This window comes from Schistocerca americana, chromosome 8, assembly GCF_021461395.2.
Source record: "Schistocerca americana isolate TAMUIC-IGC-003095 chromosome 8, iqSchAmer2.1, whole genome shotgun sequence".
In the NCBI taxonomy this organism is placed as follows: domain Eukaryota; kingdom Metazoa; phylum Arthropoda; class Insecta; order Orthoptera; family Acrididae; genus Schistocerca; species Schistocerca americana.
The window spans coordinates 121,150,660-121,174,051 of record NC_060126.1 but is presented as its reverse complement, the minus strand read 5'-3'; the positions used below and the strand labels follow the sequence as shown (position 1 = coordinate 121,174,051).

The 23,392-nt window shown below is 41.7% G+C and overlaps 1 protein-coding gene across 1 annotated transcript in view; it reads right to left on the bottom strand.

Moving 5' to 3' along the window:
- The window catches only part of LOC124545419, a 36,959-nt gene extending 23,121 nt beyond the window's left edge, over positions 1-13,838 (bottom strand). Inside the window, exons 1-2 of the mRNA XM_047124337.1 lie at positions 13,707-13,838; positions 10,389-10,479 (exon numbers count right to left, since the gene is read on the bottom strand). Coding sequence (XP_046980293.1) covers positions 10,389-10,479; positions 13,707-13,769 — 154 coding nt within the window. The 5' untranslated portion in view covers positions 13,770-13,838. The remainder of the gene's footprint in view (positions 1-10,388; positions 10,480-13,706) is intronic.
- Between the last annotated feature and the right edge of the window lie 9,554 nt (positions 13,839-23,392).

The window sequence follows — 23,392 nt, the reverse complement described above, 5'->3', positions numbered from 1 at the left end:
CTCGCCACAGTCCCTGTAGCGGTCATTGCACTCCCTGATTCCTGACCCTCTAATTTTTTTCCCCCACCACACCGCTACAATAGACAATAGAACATATGATCCTTTTGCGTCTAACAACTGTGGAATAAATTACCCTGAAAAGTATCTTATCCAAAAATTACACTGCACCTAAGAGAAGACACCTGCGATGGTGTACTCAACGACAAGGCTGGGTGCACGAATGGCAAAATGTCATTTTTTCGGATGAATCCAGGTTCTGTTTACAGCATCATGATGGTCGCATCCGTGTTTGACGACATCGCGGTAAACGCACATTGGAAGCGTGTATTCGTCATCGCCATACTGGTGTATCACCCGGCGTGATGGTATGAGGTGGCATTGGTTACACGTCTCGGTCAGCTCTTGTTCGCATTGATGGCACTTTGAACAGTGGACGTTACATTTCAGATGTGTTACGACCCGAGGCTCTACCCTTCATTCGATCCCTGCGAATCCCTACATTTCAGCAGGATAATGCACGACCGCTTGTTGCATGTCCTGTACGGGCGTTTCTGGATGCAGAAAATGTTCGACTGCTGCCCTGGCCAGCACATTCTCCAGATCTCTCACCAATTGTAAACGTCTAGTCAATGGTGACCGAGCAACTGGCTCGTCACAATACGTCAGTCACTACTCTTGATGAACTGTGGTATCGTGTTGAAGCTGCATGGGCAGCTGTACCTCTACACGCCATCCAAGCTCTGTTTGACTCAATGCCCAGGCGTATGAAGGCCGTTATTATGGCCAGAGTTGGTTGTTCTGGGTACTGATTTCTCAGGAGCTATCCACCCAAATTGCGTGAAAATTTAATCGCATGTCAGTTCTAGTATGATATATTTGTCCCATGGATACCTGTTTATCATCTGCATTTCTTCTTGGTGTAGCAATTTTAAAGGCCAGTGGTGTATATTGTCTGTGACGTGTCATAAATCACTTTTTGCCGCGCGGAGTGGCCGCGTGGTTAGAAGTGTCATGTCCCTGATTTTGTGGCCATTCCCGCCGGAGGTTCGAGTTCTCCCTCGGGCATGGGTGTCTGTGATGTTCTTAGTATAAGTCAGTTTAAGTAGTGAGCAAGTCTAGGGACCGACGACCTCAGCAGTTTGGTCCCTTGGGAATTCACACACATTTATTTTAAATCACATTTTGGTCTAATAAACTAGTTTTTCGCGCAGGTGAATCCAAATATACTGTTTTTGTAAAATACGCATCATTAGATATTTGTCTGTCTTCGTGGGGGCGAGCTGGAGATGAAAACAAGTGAAGTGAAAGCAAATAATTCCGTTAAGTTGTAGCACCAGAACGCTTGAGTGAAGAATCGTGTTCTTAATATATATACTCTAATTTATACTTTAATTTATTAGAAAATACCAATAATTCATACGAATGTCCGACCTCAACATTGTTTTGTGTGATTATATTTCTATTTTACTGCGATGTGGATTTTTAATGAACTGCTAGTACTCTGAAGCTTTTATTTTAATAGCAGTCCCCGAGGGTTTTATGCACCACGAAATGAATGCAAATGGACATTTCAAAGCTCACGTACCATCTTCGAAGAGAGCCTTTCACAGTTTCAAATTCCCCGTAATAAACAAAATGATCTAACAGAATTCAAATGCAGAATAACGGAGACATGAAAAAATGAGAGGTACGACGACAGCCAGTATAGAGGCCTAACTACTATGCAAGGGGTATCGGGGGCCAACAAAACCTCCCGTCTACCAGAACTGACACATTCGGTCGTTGGCGTCAGGTTACGGACACAAGGAAAAGATGTGAAAGACCGAAGTGTAAAGGACTGACAGTCTTCATCGTTAGCAAGAGTAACATTAATCTGTTTCTGAGAATTTCACGAATATGGTTATATTTTTTAATTAACAAATATACAACCAAGTATTTTTAAATTTTAATCATGTAAATCCTATCTATGTATCGTCAAAATGCTAAATAAATATCTTTTGCTGAATGAGTTATTATTGCTGTCCAATTACTCAAATACTTTTTATCGCAAATATGTGACATATCCATGACAGGTATAACATTTTTTATCTTATCTTGTGTACTCTGTAACGCTTCCTTGCTGGTTACAAGCAGAAACTTATTCAGGTATTAAGGGATTACATCGCCCTAGCTTCCCTCTCGGCATATCCCAACCGTTTTTCTTTTTCTTTTTCTGTCCAACAGGGACCAATATTTCAGTCACACAGTAAACTATGTGTGCTTTTCTCATCCCTCTGTATTTCTGTTTTCTTCCCTTTATGTCATTTGATAATCATATCCCATTATTTCTCCCTGCCTGTTTGACCAGTCAACTTAATATCATACTTTCATTCCTTCTGTTCTGTTCACCCATGTTTCTACCGGAAGTCATTATAACTTTGAACACGAACATTATGAGAAAATTGCTTAGTAATGTTAGTACGAGTGACATGTGTTATAAACTGTAGTGTTAAATCACTAATGATGCCTGGTTAAATGTGAGAAAGAGCCTCAAGGCCCCTATCTTACGAAGTGAAAGAAATGCATAAATAAATAAGCGCTCATTACAAGCATTAGACAAGAAAACAAATCCTAACAAAAAATATATCACAGTCAAAACTCAACTGGACATTGCTGCTGTTATGCCAGTTTCGATTGGACTGTCTTCTTCAGTAACCCTAAGATGACATTTATGAAGCGTTGCATTACAAGTACACGTAAGTTTTTGCTGTACTGATAAAGACACAAATACTTTGCTAACCTACATGAAATGTAAAACATTATTCCACGGAGTGAATCTTGATACTTGATCTAATGCTGCAAAGTGTGTCGTGCGTCATCATTCACACGAGGATCCTACAAGAAAACTGATTGGAGGTAGTCGTTAACAAATCATCAAATGGACAGATGTAGCTGTTGGAGCGCTTACAATATGGCTTCCATGCACGACTACTCGTGCAAGTATAATTGCACTATTGTTATTTTTAGTCACGACATAGCTTATGGTTTCATTCCGTTTTTGTCAGGTGTTCTGTCGCATTTACATCAATGAGATATAAGTGATGGACATACATCCCCACATGAATATACGTGAATAAGGTAACCAAATGAATTACCATACACAGTAAGTTTCAATTGCAATAAATAACATCTGGAAAAACTGTTGTGGGTATGTTTAAGCTATGGTTTTCATTCACATTTCAATTACTGCATTTTAGTTTTTCCCCTTTCTCGCTTCCCCATCGGTTTATTTTGAAACATAGTGAGATTAGGGAGTAACTACCCCTTTCCAGCAGTTCTAATTTTTGTTTTTCATAATTTCATTGTTTGAATCAGTTTAAGCCAATAGCCCTCTACAGTTCATTAATCGCTCCTACGTGTTTAAAGAACTTTTCTATATTCTCTGTCTTCATTATGACATAAAATATACTAAACTCCCTCCATTCATTTGCCATCCTGCCATTATCGCTTATTTTCATTTTCACTCCCCAACGTTTTCAATAGATCCTTGGCATGGACCCTCATTCTCGGGGTTACCCATTGGTATAGCACATTGATCTCGCCCAAAGCCAAGAAGCGATTCTTTTTGGTGGTGTAGCTCTCAGAGGCACTCTGGGTTGTTCTCTGTGTGAGACACCTCTGCGCATCTCTGTGAGTCGCGGCTCATATGAAAGGGGGGAGGGGGCGATAGGGGAGTTTGATGGGGCCGGCGCGATGCCTCCTTGATCACGGAGGCTAAAATGGTTCAAATGGCTCTGAGTACTACGGGACTTAACAGCTGTGGTCATTAGTCCCCTAGAACTTAGAACTACTTAAACCTAAATAACCTAAGGACATCACGCACATCCATGCCCGAGGCAGGATTCGAACCTGCGACCGTAGCAGTCGCGCGGTTCCGGACTGAGCGCGTAGAACCGCTAGACCACCGCGGCCGGCGATCACGGAGGCATTTGGGAATCGCAGTATGAACATACTCAACGCTGGGAAATCAGCGATTGATACGTATATCTGTTCCTCTGTTGCTTGCGCATTGTCATATGTGGGCGATGTCAACGTCCTACCTTTCTTCCTGACGAGTATCACCCACGTCTGTGTGGCCTTGATCAAACTGTTGGCACAATTCCACTACGGCTGGACACATTAGTCCATACACCACCAGAATGTCAGGGTGGTTGTGTGTACAATTTAGACCTACATCTGCATTTACATCTAGATGAATACTCCGCAAATCACGCTTAAGTGCCTGTCAGATCGTTCGTCCAACCACCTTCACAATAATTCCCTATTATTTCATTCTCGAAGAGCACGAGGAACAGAGGAACACCTATATCTATCCGTGCGAGCTCTGATTTCCCTTATTTTATTAAGACAAACGTTTCTCTCTATGTACGCCTGCGTCAACAAAATATTTTCGTATTCGGAGGAGAACGTCCATGACTGAAATTGCGTGAAAAGATTCCGCCGCAACGAGTAACCTCATTGTGTTAGTGATGTCCACCCCTAATCCTGTATCACGTCCGTGACAGTCTCTTCCCCACTTTTGATAAAACTGAACGTGCTGCCTTTCTTTGCGCTTTCTCTGTGTACTCCCGTAATCCTATCTGGCAACGATCCCACATCGCGCAGCAGTACACCTAAGACGACAGACAAGCATAGTGGAGGCAGTCTCTTTAGTAGATCTGTTACTTTCTAAGTGTTCTGCTAATAAAACGGAATCTACGGTTTGCCTCCCCGCTGTATTTTCTGTGTGTTCTTCCCCTATTTAAGTTGTTCGTAATTGTTGTTCCTTGGAATTTAGACGAATTTTCGGCCTTTAGATTCGAATGATTTATTGTATAACCAAATTCTAACCGATTCCTTTTAACATTCATGTCGATGGCCCCACACTTTTCATCATTGAGGGCCAATTGTCAATTTTCGCACCCTTCTGATATCTTTTCTAAATTGTACTGCAATTTCTTTTACTCTTATGACGACTTTTCTAGACGATAAACGACAGCATCATCCGAACAAGTGAAGACGGTTGATGACCCACGAAAACGGTACTCTGCTACGTACTTCAACTTAAGATTATGTTTCCAGTTGTCGCGCCATTTCACCCGCACACTGCGATGCACCTGCTATCTGTAACGCAGCAAACCTGTGGATACAGGAAGCCAAGAGCGTGTACCTCTAGGGGAGAATACTCCACTCTTCTTGCATAATGGACTTAGGGTAAGACGACATGTTAACTTACTTTTTGAAGTCCTCTTGTATGTTAGAATCTTTAAACATGCGGATTGTTATAATCTAAAAATAGTTATCGAAAAAATTTGTATGTTACTATCAACTGAACGTTGCCTGCAGATTTCTTACTCACTATCTACGAAAAGACCTATGACTGTGGGGAAAAAAGCTAGGTCTGAATAATACTCAGCAGTTAGTTTTCTTCGTGTTGCAACGTGTTTTACACTGAAGAGCCAAAGAAAGTGGTAAAACTGACCAATATCGTGTAGGGGCCTCGCGAGCACGCAAAAGTGCCGTAACACGACGTGGTACGGACTCGACTAATGTCTGAAATAGTGCTGGAGGGAATTAGCACTATTAATCCTGAAGGACTGTCCGTAAATCTGTAAGAGTAAGGGGTGAAGGGGGGGGGGGAGGGTGGAGATCTCTTCTGAACAGCTCGTTGCTAGACGTCCCTGATATGCGCAATAATGTTTATGTCTGGGGAGCTTGGTAGCCAGCGGAAGTGTTTCAACTCAGAAGAGTGTTCCCGGAGCTACTCTGAAGCGATTCTGGATGTGTGGGGTGTCGCATTGCCCTTATCGAATTGCCCAAGTCTGTCGGAGTGCACAATGGACATGAATGGATGCGGGTGATCAGACAGAATGATTACGTATGTGTCACCTGTCAAAGAGGTGTCGAAACGTATCATGGGTTCCATGTCGCTCCAACTGCACACACCCCACACCCTGTTTGAACAGTCCCCTACTGACATGCAGGGTCCATGGCTCCATGTCGCTCATGTCGGCACCAATGACTCCTGCCGTCTGGGTTCAGAGGTCATCCTCAGTTCGTACAGGCGGTTGGCGGAATTGGTGAAGGCGGAAAGCCTAGCTCGCGGGGTGGAATCAGAGCTAACTATTTATAGTATCGTTCCCAGAACCGATCGCGGTCCTCTGGTTTGGAGTCGAGTGGAAGGCTTAAACCAGAGGCTCAGACGATTCTGCGGAGATCTGGGGTGCAAATTTCTCGACCTCCGCTATCAGGTGGAGAAATGTAGGGTCCCCCTGAATAGGTCAAGCGTGCACTACACGCCGGAAGCGGCTACAAGGGTAGCGGAGTACGTGTGGAGTGCAAATGGGGGTTTTTTAGGTTAGAGAATTCCCTCCCTAGGCCCGACAAGACGTCTCCTGAGACACGGCGAGGTAGGAGTAGGCAAAATGCAACAGGGAATAACAATATTAATGTGCTAATGGTAAACTGCAGGAGCGTCTATAGAAAGGTCCCAGAACTGATCTCATTAATAAACGGTCACAGCGCCCATATGGTACTAGGGACAGAAAGTTGGCTGAAACCAGAAGTAAACAGTAATGAAATCCTAAACTCAGATTCTAATGTATACCGCAGAGACAGGCTGGACAGTGAAGGGGGAGGCGTGTTTATAGCGATAAGAAGTGCAATAGTATCGAAGGGAATCGACGGAGATCCGAAATGTGAAATGATTTGGGTGAAGGTCACGGTTAAAGCAGGCTCAGACATGGTAATTGGATGTCTCTATAGGCCCCCTGGCTCAGCAACTGTTGTGGCTGAGCACCTGAAGGATAATTTGGAAAATATTTCGAGTAGATTTCCCCACCATGTTATAGTTCTGGGTGGAGATTTTAATTTGCCGGATATAGAGTGGGAGACTCAAACGTTCATAACGGGTGGCAGGGACAAGAGAATCGAGTGAAATTTTTTTTAAGTGCTTTATCTGAAAATTACCTTGAGCAGTTAAACAGAGAACCGACTCGTGGCGATAACATATTAGACCTTCTGGTGATAAACAGACCCCAACTATTTGAAACAGTTAACGCAGAACAGGGAATCAGCGATCATAAAGCGGTTACGGCATCGATGATTTCAGCCGTAACTAGAAATATTAAAAAAGGTAGGAAGATTTTTCTGTTTAGCAAAAGTGACAAAAAGCATGTTACAGAGTACTTGACGGTTCAACACAAAAGTTTTGTCTCAAGTACAGATAGTGTTGAGGATCAGTGGACAAAGTGCAAAGCCATCGTACAATATGCATTAGATGAGTATGTGCCAAGCATGCGCGGCCCGCTTCTGCTGCAGAGCGCGCCAAATTAGATAGGGGGCGCAGTATTAGCCTTCTCCACTGCGCAGGCGCCGCCGCGCCAATTTTCGGTATGTATAGAACGACGCGCACCAGTAATCTTCAGTCTCGTACTCACCTGAAGATGGCTGCATGTTTGTTAGCCGAAATATCGTGCCAAGATGTCAGCGTGATCCAGCTGCAAGCCCGAAATATGATGGACCAAGATCGTAAGATGGAAAAGAGTCACTGTGGTACAACAACAGAGTTAGAAAACTGCTGCGGAAGCAAAGGGAACTTCACAGCAAGCATAAACATAGCCAAAGCCTTGCAGACAAACAAAAATTACGCGAAGCGAAATGTAATGTGAGGAGAGCTATGCGAGAGGCGTTCAGTGAATTCGAAAGTAAAGTTCTATGTACTGACATGGCAGAAAATCCTAAGAAATTTTGGTCTTATGTCAAAGCGGTAGGTGGATCAAAACAAAATGTCCAGACACTCTGTGACCAAAATGGTACTCAAACAGAGGATGACAAACTAAAGGCCGAAATACTAAATGTCTTTTTCCAAAGCTGTTTCACAGAGGGAGACTGCACTGTAGTTCCTTCCCTAGATTGTCGTACAGGTGACAAAATGGTAGATATCGAAATAGACGACAGAGCGATAGAGAAACAATTAAAATCGCTCAAAAGAGGAAAGGCCGCTGGACCTGATTGGATACCAGTTCGATTTTACACCGAGAACGCGAAGGAACTTGCCCCCCTTCCTGCAGAGATGTTCCGTAGGTCTCTAGAAGAGCGTAGCGTTCCAAAGGATTGAAAAAGGGCACAGGTCATCCCCGTTTTCAAGAAGGGACGTCGAACAGATGTGCAGAACTATAGACCTATATCTCTAACGTCGATCAGTTGTAGAATTTTGGAACACGTATTATGTTCGAGTATAATGACTTTTCGGGAGACTAGAAATCTACTCTGTAGGAATCAGCATGGGTTTCGAAAAAGACAGTCGTGTGAAACCCAGCTCGCGCTATTCGTCCACGAGACTCAGAGGGCTATAGACACGGGTTCCCAGGTAGATGCCGTGTTTCTTGATTTCCGCAAGGCGTTCGATACAGTTCCCCACAGTCGTTTAATGAAGTAAGAGCATATGGACTATCAGACCAATTGTGTGATTGGATCGATTAGTACCTAGATAACAGAACGCAGCATGTTATTCTCAATGGAGAGAAGTCTTCCGAAGTAAGAGTGATTTCAGGTGTGCCGCAGGGGAGTGTCATAGGACCGTTGCTATTCACAATATACATAAATGACCTGGTGGATGTCATCGGAAGTTCAGTGAGGCTTTTTGCAGATGATGCTGTGGTGTATCGAGAGGTTTTAACAATGGAAAATTGTACTGAAATGCAGGAGGATCTGCGGCGAATTGACGCATGGTGCAGGGAATGGCAATTCAATCTCAATGTAGACAAGTGTAATGTGCTGCGAATACATAGAAAGATAGATCCCTTATCATTTAGCTACAAAATAGCAGGTCAGCAACTGGAAGCAGTTAATTCCATAAATTATCTGGGAGTACGCATTAGGAGTGGTTTAAAATGGAATGATCATATAAAGTTGGTCGTAGGTAAAGCAGATGCCAGACTGAGATTCATTGGAAGAATCATAAGGAAATGCAATCCGGAAACAAAGGAAGTAGGTTACAGTACGCTTGTTCGCCCACTGCTTGAATACTACTCAGCAGTGTGGGATCCGTACCACATAGGATTGATAGAAGAGGTAGAGAAGATCAAACGGAGAGCAGCGCGCTTCGTTACAGGATCATTTAGTAATCGCGAAAGCGTTACGGAGATGATAGATAAACTCCAGTGGAAGACTGCAGGAGAGACGCTCAGTAGCTCGGTACGGGCTTTTGTTAAAGTTTCGAGAACATACCTTCACCGAAGAGTCAAGCAGTATATTGCTCCCTCCTACGTATATCTCGCGAAGAGACCATGAGGATAAAATCAGAGAAATTAGAGCCACACAGGAGCATACCGACAATCCTTCTTTCTGCGAACGATACGAGACTGGAATAGAAGGGAGAACCGATAGAGGTACTCAGGGTACCCTCCGCCACACACCGTCAGGTGGCTTGCGGAGTATGGATGTAGATGTAGATGTAGATGTAGATACCCGTACACGTCCATGTGCTCGATACAATTTGAAACGAGGCTCGTCCGACCAGGCAACATGTTTCCAGTCATCAACAGTCCAATGACGGTGTAGACGGGCCCAGGCGAGGCGTAAAGCTTTGTGTCGTGAAGTCATCAAGGGTACACGACTGGACCTTCGTCTCCGAAAACCCATATCGATGGTGTTTTGGTGAATCGTTCGCACGCTGACACTTGTTGATGGCCCAGCATTGAAATCTGGCGCAATTTGCGGAAGGGCTACACTTCTGTAACGTCTAACGGTTCTCTTCAGTCGTCCGTCGTTAGACCCGTTCTTGCAGGATCTTTTTTCGGCCGCAGCGATGTCGGAGATTTGATGTTTTACCGGATTCCTGATATTCACGGTACACTCATGAAATGGCCGTACGGGAAAATCCCAACTTCATCACTACCTCGGACATGCTGTGTCCCATCGCTCATGAGCTGAGTATAACACCACGTTCATACTCACTTAAATCCTGATAACCTGCCATTGTAACAGCAATAACTGATCTAACAGCCGCGCCAGACACTTTTTGTGTGACATAGGCACTGCCGACCATACCGCCGTATTCTGCCTCTTTAGATGTCTTTGTATATGGATACGCTTGCCTATTCCAAATTCTTTGGCACTTCAGTGTAAATCGGCGATACGAAATGGTGAATAAAACAGTTTTTAGGCCAGCGGAAGCGACTAGCAATAAGTAAGAATGAGACGTACTCATTTTATGGTTGGAAAAGTCGTGTGATATAATTGATGGGCTAGTGAAAGTTGTTGTAGAAACGTAGATGAAACACAGTACCTGACGGAATGACCAATGGCCAGATTGCTTTCACGTATTCGAAAATCGACAATTTGTCTTGAAAAGTGACTGTATTTACCCTTAGGAATGGGGAAAGTCTCGTTGCATTCCTCGAATAGCTCAGGAAGGTTAATCTTCGCAGCTGCCTCCTCAGCCCGAGACATTGACTCCTGAAAGAATAAAAGTTAGTAAGAAAAAATGCCGGCGAGCATCACTGCAGAAAAAAACAGGATATAAAATAGAGAAATCATATGCGATAGAATGCAGATAGAACTACTTTTCCAAGACAGGAACTAAGTCGAAAGAAAGAACAAATGAAATTTTGCAAAGACGTACAATTAAATTGTGGGCCATTCTTACGGTTTATGTAGCATACCGACACTTCTTGCAAATACAGTTTATTTCTATCATTTCTAACCTTAGTGTTCTCGCAGGTATATCTTGTGGTTGTGGTATATTATGTTAAGGTTTTAAGAATATTCTGAATATTATAATGACTACAAATTTTTAAACACCTCCATATTTTCTGTTATTTATTAACATCGAATGCAAAAACTATTTAACTATTGATAATGTCTTTCAAAGTGTTGTCTTACCAGTAAGCTGTAGTCAGGCTTCGTTTCGCGTACCAGGCTAGTGAATGTATCTCTTATGCTCAGATTTACATTTTAATTATCCCCCTCTACAAATTATAAAACACCTTCATGTTTTCTGTTTTCTATTAACATCGAATGCAATAACTATTTATCCATTGACAATGTCTTTCAAGGTGTTGTCTTAGCTATAGCCTGCAGTCAGGTTCCATTTCGGGTACCGGACTAGTGAATATATCTTGTATGTGCAGATTTACATTTTAATTATCCCTCTTTGTATTTTCTGTACCACTCCTGTATTATTTAATTTCTACACACATTTCTCCTGTTGAGTCTTTTAATTATCTTGCACCATCTTGGAGAACTGTAACAATGTGTAAAAAATTATGCTGATATGTTACCCCCTTATTCAGGACAATGTCTCCACGTTAATGTCAAGTCTTCCTTCAACAGATAACTCTCAAAAACACAGAATAAAACCCACACACACACCTACATTTTGATAACCCACGTTTATTCTTGTATTGGTTTATAACCATTCTTCCAAGTTTTGTAGTTCCTGTAAACGCTACATAGAAGCAAATATTTCATTCATGAAAAGCAGCTGGTGTATGGTGACGCTGTCGAAAAGGAAATGAATGTCGTGTAGTGGCCGAAAACCACTTCCAAGGTGTCAGCAAGTTAGAATTCTCATCCAGTGTGGGATATACTCCGTTACTGCAAAACCATCAGCTAACAAACTGTGGGGTTTGGTGGTCATTTAGAAAGATGATAACTTGGTATGCACATGGTCTGTGTTCGATCTCCATTTGGGGTGATGAACTTTAATATGTACGAAGAGACCATCTTCACCTCTGATATTGCCAAATGAATAAAATAGGGTAGCGCTGTGGTTCAAAATACACATTACACGTGATTTTCCTTCACTACCGACAGAAGCAGGGTCGGTCTAGTTTGGGCCATAGTAGATGCGGAATAGCAACAAATAGAAGCAATGCCACCAATAAACTTTCAAACACTGGAAAATTTAATTTTAATTGGTTAATGAATCATCATGTAATGTCGCTGGGCATTTTTTCCTGAGATGTTGATAATTTTGGTACTAGAGTGCCCTTTGAACTCGAATGTCTTTTTCAGTGGTATTTAACCCCTTTTCGGGACTATACAACTTCACTACTTCATTGTTTCTCCATGACTGCAAACTCGTCAAGGTCTCCACGTAAACATGTTTTTGAGCTCGAATCCTGGCCTGCCACAAAACATTTTTCTTGTAATTTCTAACGTGTACACACCTAACTGCTCCAGAAAAATAATTTATGAGCGCAAAGACTGGTGATCAAGAATTTTACATTATCACCTCTCCTTCTCTTACCGGCAAAATAGTAGCAGTGAAAATTTCATCCAGCACCAGGATTCGAACCCGAGGCGGGTAAAAGTCCCATTAATGTTCGATCACGTTATTGGTGATAAATCTTGGGAAACAGTAATAACCGTAAGACAGGAATAACAAGCCGGAGGGACCTAAGTGTAAAGACCACATAAAACTAACTGTAGGAGAAAAAGATACCTATGTGAGATTCACTGAAGGAAGCTTACGGAAATGTAATTTATCCGCCAAAGAAGTGGACAACAAAGCACCTGCAAGACCGGTTCTTGAGTTTAAGGGTTGGCTACTGTGGATGTTAAGATTGTCAATAAAATTCATCAGGGTATGTGACCGTATTGTCAGTACGTGAAAATTATCCGTTTCAGCCACTGCAGCAAATGGCTTCCCTCAAGGTGTTGTACTGACTGCTAAATGGAAAAACTTAGTTTCTTATATACTAGTGGAAAAGAGTATTTTCGTATTCTGGTAGGATACTGAGGATGGGGAAGAGGGGTGTTAGACATCCTTTATTGGTGTTGCGTTATTTCTTGTCAGTGATGAAAACAGACAAGAAATAAACCCACCCCTCCTCTTAATCCTTAATACCCTATCAGATTACGAAAACAACCTCTTCCACTAGTATATAGGAACTTTAGTTTCTTTCTCATTCAGCACAACTGCCTGAAGAGGCCATTTCCAACAGTCATCGAAACGTTAGAGAATTTTACATATTGTCCTGTCACATAGCTTGAAGAATTTTGTTAATGATTCCTGAGTATTTGGTCATCTGGCTAAGATTCATGCAAGGCTGAATTAGAAGAATAGAGAATCTCCGACTTACAACTACACGTTTCGTCACTGGATCGTTGGATGGTGAGAGAGCGTTACGGAGATGCTCAAAAAACTCCAGTGACACAAGAGTGTCGTCCTGATTCACGGAGAGGTTTAGAATTGAAATGTTGAGAGCATGCGTTGCAAGAAGAGTCATACGTCTCCGGTATTACTCGCAACAACATAATGAGAGAAATCAATGCACATGTGGATGTTTATCGATAGTCGTTTCATCCCGAGCACTAACCAGGAATGAAACATGGAAGGCGCAGAATCTAGTGGTATTAGAAGTAGCCTCGGCAACACGCCGTTAAGCTGACTTGGGGAGTATAGATACTGGTGTGGAATTCTCACATCATTTTGATGTGCTCAATGCATCAAGTGGGATGAGAGGAAATAAAACACTGGTAAAACGTGCTTAAAACGTGCTTACATTCAAGTTGTGAAATACATATACTGAATAAAATTTTTTTCGAAATAATCTGAGACTTGTCTAGATCGCTAGAAGAACTAGACAGATGAATCCCAACTGATTTTATACAAAAGATGTCATAACAATACGCTGGTGTTTACTACCAAAACTGATTGAGAGGTCGTGCAGACTTACTGATATCTCGGCCGCCACCAGAAAGCCTAATCCAGCGACACAAACCACCAGGAGAGTTTTCATGGCGGACTCCCTGCACAGCCGGTTGACACTCCAGCGTCCTAAGCGTTGCAGAAACCACAGTGGCACATTCTGGGCCCTAGTTATGTTCGTCGGAATAAGGTGTCCGTTTTTTTCCGAGCCGTCACCTTGCTTCACGGGCAATTTGCGATCCGCCCATTATGGCCACGTGACCTATTTGGACTTCTCCCCTGTTGCTGTAATCGCGCACAGACTGTTGGACATGGACAATAAGGGGCAGTTTGCGGCACGCGCTGCGGATGTACGTGGGCGCTCTTTCGGGAGAAATGGAGGGTAATTTCAGCCAGTTACAAATTTAGTACACTGAGGCTGAAAGACTGGGCAGATCGTAGAATGTTACAGATTGCAGACTGGCCGGAACCCAGAGCCCTTTCGGGAATGGCTCAGGGTTTTAAATTGTGCATCATTTCCTAGTGGCTGATCACATGCTGAATACACGTTTCGTTTCTTGCCATAATTCGTCTGCATCCGTTCCGTCATTAGTGCCTGAAAAGGAAAACTGTTAAGTATTGTTTCCGGCGAGGAATATGTTGGATGATACATAAACTTTTATCTCAACAAACAGGATGCTTATAACTTAATCGTAATATTTACTTCCGAACTTAAAATGACTTGAGAATAAAGCTGTTTTATTTGTACTAGTGCTGGCTGTGTGTGGTAATGTTATGTTAAAAAATATTAGATTGCTGCACAAATTCTTAGCATTTTTATTTTGCTTTTAGGTATTTCAATTGCTACGGTCTTATTTATGGATTGTCATTTTTTATTTGTTGTTCACTGCTGCTGTTTGAGTTTACATATTGTCGTTTTGCCATTTGAAGATTGTGAGTGGACTGTGGACGCCATAAGATTGAGTGCCAAGTGGAGAAATCGGAACATTCCCAATATATTCTTTTGTTTGAATTCAATAGAGGGATGATAGCAGTGGAAGTTGAGAGACTTGCACCGTTTGTGGGGATAATGCCACTGGACGGAGCAAGACAAGAAAATGGTTTTCTCATTTTAAGGAGGTAATTTTGAGTAGTGAGTACGATACGAAAATGATGCTGCTGGTCATAGGAATTACGCAATCTGATGCTAATCTCGCAGCAAGAGTAGGGCCTATAATGCCATCATGAAATATCTATCTACGAGGAATTCATCAAAGCGGATAATGTATTGCTGAATCAGTCTGTTGCTGTGTATGCAGAATAACTTTCCTGGAAAAACAGATTTATATCCTTCAAAAGAGACCAATTTCAAAACGACAGTGTTAGTTTCATTAAGTATTTTATTCACGTTATAAACCATGTATCAAAGCATAAGTGTAAAAAAGTAATAAAAAAACGGAAGTGTACCCGCCTAGTCTCTATGGATTACCCAAGGTGCACAAACCAAAGATTCCTTTGAGGCCTACTGCGAGAGTAGCAGAGTCTCCCTCCCAGGAATTAGCTAGACACCTCGCCTCATTACTGCAGCCTCAAGTTGGAGGAACTGACAGTCATATGCGTATCATTTCCTTGACAAATTAAAAGAAATGCACGTGGGCCAAGGTAATATCCTTGTTAGTTTTGATGTAGTTATTTATCATGATTCCAGTGAACGAAGCTACCTCATGTACAGTGGATATTTTTTCAGCAGATGTTGTGGTGTTATTCAGACAGTTTGACTGGGTGCATGGGCAATCCTCTTAATTCGGTTGTGGCCAATTTTTTTATGGAGAACTTTGAACAACGGGCGTTGCAGGCTCCTAATAAAAGACCAGTGATATCGATGACACTATCGTAAAATGGACCAAGGTGCAGAGAAACTGGGCGCCTTCCCGATACATCTCAACAGCACCAGTCCAAAAATACGATTTACTGTGGAGACGGAGAGTAAGGGCCAACTTAATTTCCTGGATGTGTCGGTTACCAAGCGGAGGGACGGGACGTTGGGATATAGGGTATACAGAAAAGTCACGTACACTGACCTTTACCTGCACAAAGATTCTAACCACCACCCTAGGCAGAAACATTGGTGGATAGGGTGCGGAAAACTTTCGAACCGACTTTTTTAAAAGATGACCTAGAACATCATCGGTCGACGTTCGAGAAGAATAGTTATTGGATCAAGGAGACAGATCTAGGGAGAGAATCAGGATCGACAAGGAACGATGGCCGCCCATATGGAAAGTTTTCCTTCCGTTCATCAGTACGATTAGGGATCGCATAGGAAAAATGTTGCAAGTATGGTGTGAAAACTACCTTCAGACCAACCATGAAGACAAAAGAATGTCTAAGATCGGCAGATGATTGACGACGTCCTTTGGCTGCACGGGGTCTACATAAAGTTCTTTGTAATCGGGGTTATAGGTACCACAAAAAGAAGTCTGGTTGAACGCGAGAGGAATTGCCTCCTGGGACATACGTATAAATCAGCTGTAGTGGAACATCATCACCAAAAGGGTTATCATGAAATAAAATTCACTGAGGAGTATCATATCGAAAACATCGCATTATCATCCACATATGTATAGAGAGGCTATTGAGATTTATAAACAATAATTGTAACAGAGAAGAGAAAAGTGTTAAATTAGATAAAATTTGGAAGTCAACATTGCAACGTAAGATTGACGATCGATTACTTTCAGTCCAGAATGTTGGTACTACTTAATATAATCTCGTAGCCGACGCCATGTGATGAACTGTGGTGCCTTCTACACTGCCCATATATTCCTCGCCCCCTCGAGTTCTGGTTACAATTCGCCATTTCATCTCTGAAGATGTCTTCCGCAGTCGGAGAGGAAACGGTATCAGAAAGTCTTATACATCGAGCACTGCCTATTAGACCCGAAGTTTAAAGTGATGTCAATACCAGCCGTGAAAGCTTACACAGTTTGATAAAAACATTGTTATCCTGGTGTCCAGATTGTAGTTCTCAGAAATTTTTTCCGAGTAAACAATTCTGGATGTTGCGTCTTGCAAGGCTGCTTTTTGTTGTCTGCCTCAAGAAACACTCTGTGTCTTACAAACAAGGGAAATATAGGAAGGAAACGTGACAGAACTTCGACCAACATCCCACTTCGTTCGCGGGTGTGATCGAAAGTTTTTAATCGTGTAACATATATGGAATATTTTCTCCCTGTATCTCAACCTACAGCGCAAAGATGCTTACTATATGGAGCAATATGCTACACAGCAAAATAATGGCACAATCAAGAAACGGGTAAATGACCTGTCTAGGAAGGCAATGCAATCCTAACTAACAAAGCAGAAGAGTTCTGCCAGTTGGGAAACAGGACACGCGTTGTGACAAACATCCACAAGATCTTTGCAAATAAACAGCAAGCAAATGGTCGATGTATGTAAATGATTTTCTTAACTAAAGAAGCAAGCAAATGGTTGTGGTACTTGAATTATTTTCTTAATGAAAGCAATGAATCATATAAAAATTGGAACAAAAATGGCGAAAAGAAACGCCACAATCTGAATACGACCGTCTGCTGTAATTATGGAGAGATTATCACTGAGAAATCCACTGGCAGTGTTGTCAGAGTTGTCCGCAGGTTAATATGTAGAGGGGGAAGCAGCATCAAAGAGAAAGGGAAAAAACTGCAAGGAAAAGCTGGATACAAGTATTAAAACAACTTATTTAATAAGTCTGGAAAACAACACTTACAAAATTTGCAGGAAGGGATAAGATTAAAATAATACTCGATCTTTAATCATATCTGAAAATAGCTATAAGTACGTGAATATTTTTGAAGTTTTCCGAAACAGCTGTAATCCTAAGAATGCTGAAAGTGAAAAAGTGTGGCGCGTGCGATTAGCCGAGCGGTCGCCGGCACGGTAGCTCAGCGTGTTCGGTCAGAGAGCTGCGTGCTCTCTGTAACAAAAAAACTGAGTCAAGGCATCAACGATCAACTTGAACGGATGTCTTGTGACGTCCGCCCAGGCCAAACGCAACGAACAATACCGAACAAAATGAAAAAAAAGTGGTTTAAGGCGCTGCAGTCATGGACTGTGCGGCTGGTGCCGGCGGAGGTTCGAGTCCTCCCTCGGGCATGGATGTGTGTGTTTGTCCTTAGGATAATTTAGGTCAAGTAGTGTGCAAACTTAGGGAGTGATGACCTTAGCAGTCAAGTCCCATAAGATTTCACACACATTTGAACAATTCTTTTTTTGGAGAAGTATCAGGCCAATTTTATGTGTGATCAAAACGTCTGCTATAAATACTTAAATGGTGACTACAGGGAAAAGAATTTAAAGAGAAATGGATGAAGAACAGTTCGAATATAGAAATGGCAATGACGCAAAGAACGTGACTGGTTTATGAACGATGTTTTATGAAAGATATCTTGCTGAAGACAAGTGCACGTAGGATTCCATTTTTCGAAGTACTTTCTAAGATTGAGGAGGATAAAACTTATGGAGACGATAGTTGACATTAAAATCAATTGCTCACAGATTATTAGGTCTTTTCTAAATCGTATACGTACAGTACATGAAGATCTTCATCTTCATTATCACATGGAAAAAAAATGAGAAAAGAAGAGCACGACAATATTTATTCAGTACTTGCGATGTAGTCACAAGAGAAATAAAAAAGAACAAAAAATAAGAACAACAATGGCTTCAAGGTTAAGCAACTTGGGAAATAGTTGAATGAACCTTTCATGTGGATAAAAGTGTAATACCCATACTGCTGAAACACGGACACCACAAAGATGTGATAACATCATCAGAACGTTTGAGAAGTGAGTCTGGATGAAGCTAGAAGTAGTTGACTGGAAAGAATAGCGAATGAAACAGTATTAGAAAGTGTATTGAGGTGAGGCAAATACTAAGAACGATTAAGCGTAGGAAAAGAAATTAGTTCAGTCAGTTAATCAGAACAGGCAGTTTGTTAAAGAAGTATGGTTAAGAAGAAACAGTGAATGGGGTAAAAAATGAAAAAAACTCCGTGTAAGTTGAGTAGGACTCGCCCACCGAGGGTTCCGTGCAATCTTTTTACATATATAGATAGTTCAACCATCGCGGGAACTGAGAGTGTTGGTATCGATACCGGCAAGATATACGTCTACCCATTCCTGAGAAAAAGAGGTCTTAAGGACAGTTAGATAATAAATGAGAAAAAATTATTTTTTCGTGTGGTATGGTTAAAAATGATAGATTTTAGAATATTTTGCCTTGCTTTTACTGTGAAACTTTGCTTTTACTGTGAAATTTTGCTTTTACTGTGAATCTTTGCTTCTACTGTGAAACTTTGCTTCCTGCCAAATTTCATGATTCTAGGTCAACGGGAAGTATCCTACAGTTTTTGAAGGATTGAGTTTACGAGTATCAAAATTTTTGACATACAAATAGTCGTAGCTTTTGATTGCATTGACTTAGAATTTTAATTAATCACACCGCTAAGGGTCGATAGAACTAATATGCTACGTAAATTTCAGTTTGATACGTTCATGAGAAAAGGGGTCTTAACAGTGTGACCCATACATAGACAGTTGGATAACAAATGATCAAAAAAATTTCTTATAATTTCCTATAATTTCAAATCAACTATTTTAGGATTTTTTCCTTTAGTTGTTCTGTAAAATGTCGCTTCTTGAGAAATACCCTATAGGTGTCGATGAGTGAGTTTGCATGTATAAAAATGTGTGACATAAATGGCCGTACCCTTTCACTGTTTAGACTTAGAAGCTAACATTAATTACACCGCCAAGGGACCAAAGACCTTAGTAGGCGATATAAATTTTAACTTCAAACGTCTTCCCGTTCTTGAGAAAGGAAAGGTCCTTAACAGAGAGACGGACACACAGACAGGTGCATAACAAATGACCAAACATTTTTGTGTGTGTTATATTTACAAACTAACAATTTTCGTATTTTTTCCTTTAGATGTACTGTGAAACCGCGCTTGTTGCCAAATTTCACGATTCTTGGCCAACGGGAAGTATCCCATAGGTTAAGATGAGTTTACGAGCCTCAAAATACTCGTATGGCTGTATCTTTTGAATGTATGAAGATAGAAACTACAATTCTTTTCCACTGCCAAGGGAAAGCTGACCTTTGTGTGTGGCACAAATTTCAATTACATACGGTTACATATTCCTGAGGATAAAGGTTTTTTTACGCTCTGCCGGACTGATAGATGGACAACAAAGTGATTCTATAAGGGTTTCGTTTCCACCGAATGAAGTGCGGAACACTGAAGAGTGTGAGAAAGGAGACCGTATTGACTGACATTAAGATAAATTATTTAATACTGTGAAACAGAAAAGGAAAAATGAAGAACACCTAAAAACGGCTTACCTCGTGGTGAAATACTTGTCGTAAGGAAATTACGTCCATAAGTAGCAAAGATAAACTACTACCTACTGCAAAGTGTACGCCAACAATGTAATGACTGATGAGAGTTCCTCACTGAAAAATTTCTCACTTGTTTCCACACTTACGCAAAGAGCAAAAAAAGAATGGCCACACAGATGTTGCGAATTAAAGTAGGTTATTTTTAAAGATCAAACAATGAGAAACAAAAGTAGACTGATTCCATAGCTCATTGACAGAGGCCACTAGCCAAGGGAAAGCTGACCTTTGTGTGTGGCACAAATTTCAATTACATACGGTTACATATTCCTGACGATAAAGGTTTTTTACGCTCTGCCGGACAGATAGATGGTCTAGGGGTAGCGTCTTTGATTCATAATCAAAACGTCTACGGCCCCGGGTTCGATCCCCGCCACTGCCTAAATTTTGATAAATAATGAGCATTGGCGGCCGAAGCCTTCCGACATAAGAAGTCAGCCTCATTCTGCCAATGGCCTTGTCAAAGAGGGCGGAGGAGCGGATAGAGGTTCAGGGCACTCTCTTGTCCTAGGGGTGGGAAATTGCCCCTAAAGGCGGAAGAATCAGCAATGATCAACGACATGAGGATGCAGGAGGCAATGGAAACCACTGCATTAAAGACACGTAACGTGTATCCACAGGACACGTGGCCTGTAATTGAAGAAGTGTCATGATGATCTCTCCATTGGCAAAGATTCCGGAATAGTCCCCCATTCGGATCTCCGGGAGGGGACTGCCAAGGGGGAGGTTACCATGAGAAAAAGATTGAATAATCAACGAAAAGATAACGTTCTACGAGTCGGGGCGTGGAATGCCAGAAGCTTGAACGTGGTAGGGAAACCAGAAAATCTGAAAAGGGAAATGCAAAGGCTCAATCTAGATATAGTAGGGGTCAGTGAAGTGAAGTGGAAGGAAGACAAGGATTTCTGGTCAGATGAGTATCGGGTAATATCAACAGCAGAAAATGGTATAACAGGTGTAGGATTCGTTATGAATAGGAAGGTAGGGCAGAGGGTGTGTTACTGTGAACAGTTCAGTGACCGGGTTGTTCTAATCAGAATCGACAGCAGACCAACACCGACAACGATAGTTCAGGTATACAAGCCGACGTCGCAAGCTGAAGATTAACAGATAGAGAAACTGTATGAGGATATTGAAAGGGTAATGCAGTATGTAAAGGGGGACGAAAATCTAATAGTCATGGGCGACTGGAATACAGTTGTAGGGGAAGGAGTAGAAGAAAAAGTTACAGGAGAATATGGGCTTGGGACGAGGAATGAAAGAGGAGAAAGACCAATTGAGTTCTGTAACAAGTTTCAGCTAGTAATAGCGAATACCCTGTTCAAGAATCACAAGAGGAGGACGTATACTTGGAAAAGGCCGGGAGATACGGGAAGATTTCAATTAGATTACATCATGGTCAGACAGAGATTCCGAAATCAGATACTGGATTGTAAGGCGTACCCAGGAGCAGATATAGACTCAGATCACAATATAGTAGTGATGAAGAGTAGGGTGAAGTTCAAGCTATTAGTCAGGAAGAATCAATACGCAAAGAAGTGGGATACGGAAGTACTAAGGAATGACGAGATACGTTTGAAGTTCTCTAACGCTATAGATACAGCAATAAGGAATAGCGCAGTAGGCAGTACAGTTGAAGAGGAATGTACATCTCTAAAAAGGGCCATCGCAGAAGTTGGGAATGAAAACATAGGTACAAAGAAGGTAGCTGCGAAGAAACCATGGGTAACAGAAGAAATACTTCAGTTGATTGATGAAAGGAGGAAGTACAAACATGTTCCGGGAAAATCAGGAATACAGAAATACAAGTCGCTGAGGAATGAAATAAATAGGAAATGCAGGGAAGCTAAGACGAAATGGCTGCAGGAAAAATGTGAAGACATCGAAAAAGATATGATTGTCGGAAGGACAGACTCAGCATACAGGAAAGTCAAAACAACCTTTGGTGGTGACATTAAAAGCAACGTTAGTAACATTAAGAGTGCAACGGGAATTCCATTGTTAAATGCGGAGGAGAGAGCAGATAGGTGGAAAGAATACATTGAAAGCCTCTATGAGGGTGAAGATTTGTCTAATGTGATAGAAGAAGAAACAGGAGTCGATTTAGAAGAGATAGGGGATCCAGTATTAGAATCGGAATTTAAAAGAGCTTTGGAGGACTTACGGTCAAATAAGGCAGAAGGGATAGATAACATTCCATCAGAATTTCTAAAATCATTGGGGGAAGTGGCAACAAAACGACTATTCACGTTGGTGTGTAGAATATATGAGTCTGGCGACATACCATATGACTTTCGGAAAAGCATCATCCACACAATTCTGAGGACGGCAAGAGCTGACAAGTGCGAGAATTATCGCACCATCAGCTTAACAGCTCATGCATCGAAGCTGCTTACAAGAATAATATACAGAAGAATGGAAAAGAAAATTGAGAATGCGCTAGGTGACGATCAGTTTGGCTTTAGGAAAAGTAAAGGGACGAGAGAGGCAATTCTGACGTTACGGCTAATAATGGAAGCAAGGCTAAAGAAAAATCAAGACACTTTCATAGGATTTGTCGACCTGGAAAAAGCGTTCGACAATATAAAATGGTGCAAGCTGTTCGAGATTCTGAAAAAAGTAGGGGTAAGCTATAGGGAGAGACGGGTCATATACAACATGTACAACAACCAAGAGGGAATAATAAGAGTGGACGATCAAGAACGAAGTGCTCGTATTAAGAAGGGTGTAAGACAAGACCGTAACCTTTCGCCCCTACTCTTCAATCTGTACATCGAGGAAGCAATGATGGAAATAAAAGAAAGGTTCAGGAGTGGAATTAAAATACAAGGTGAAAGGATATCAATGATACGATTCGCTGATGACATTGCTATCCTGAGTGAAAGTGAAGAAGAATTAAATGATCTGCTGAACGGAATGAACAGTCTAATGAGTACACAGTATGGTTTGAGAGTAAATCGGAGAAAGACGAAGGTAATGAGAAGTAGTAGAAATGAGAACAGCGAGAAACTTAACATCATGATTGATGGTCACGAAGTCAATGAAGTTAAGGAATTCTGCTACCTAGGCAGTAAAATAACCAATGACGGACGGAGCAAGGAGGACATCAAAGCAGACTCGCTATGGCAAAAAAGACATTTCTGGCCAAGAGAAGTCTACTAATATCAAATACCGGCCTTAATTTGAGGAAGAAATTCCTGAGGATGTACGTCTGGAGTACAGCATTGTATGGTAGTGAAACATGGACTGTGGGAAAACCGGAACAGAAGAGAATCG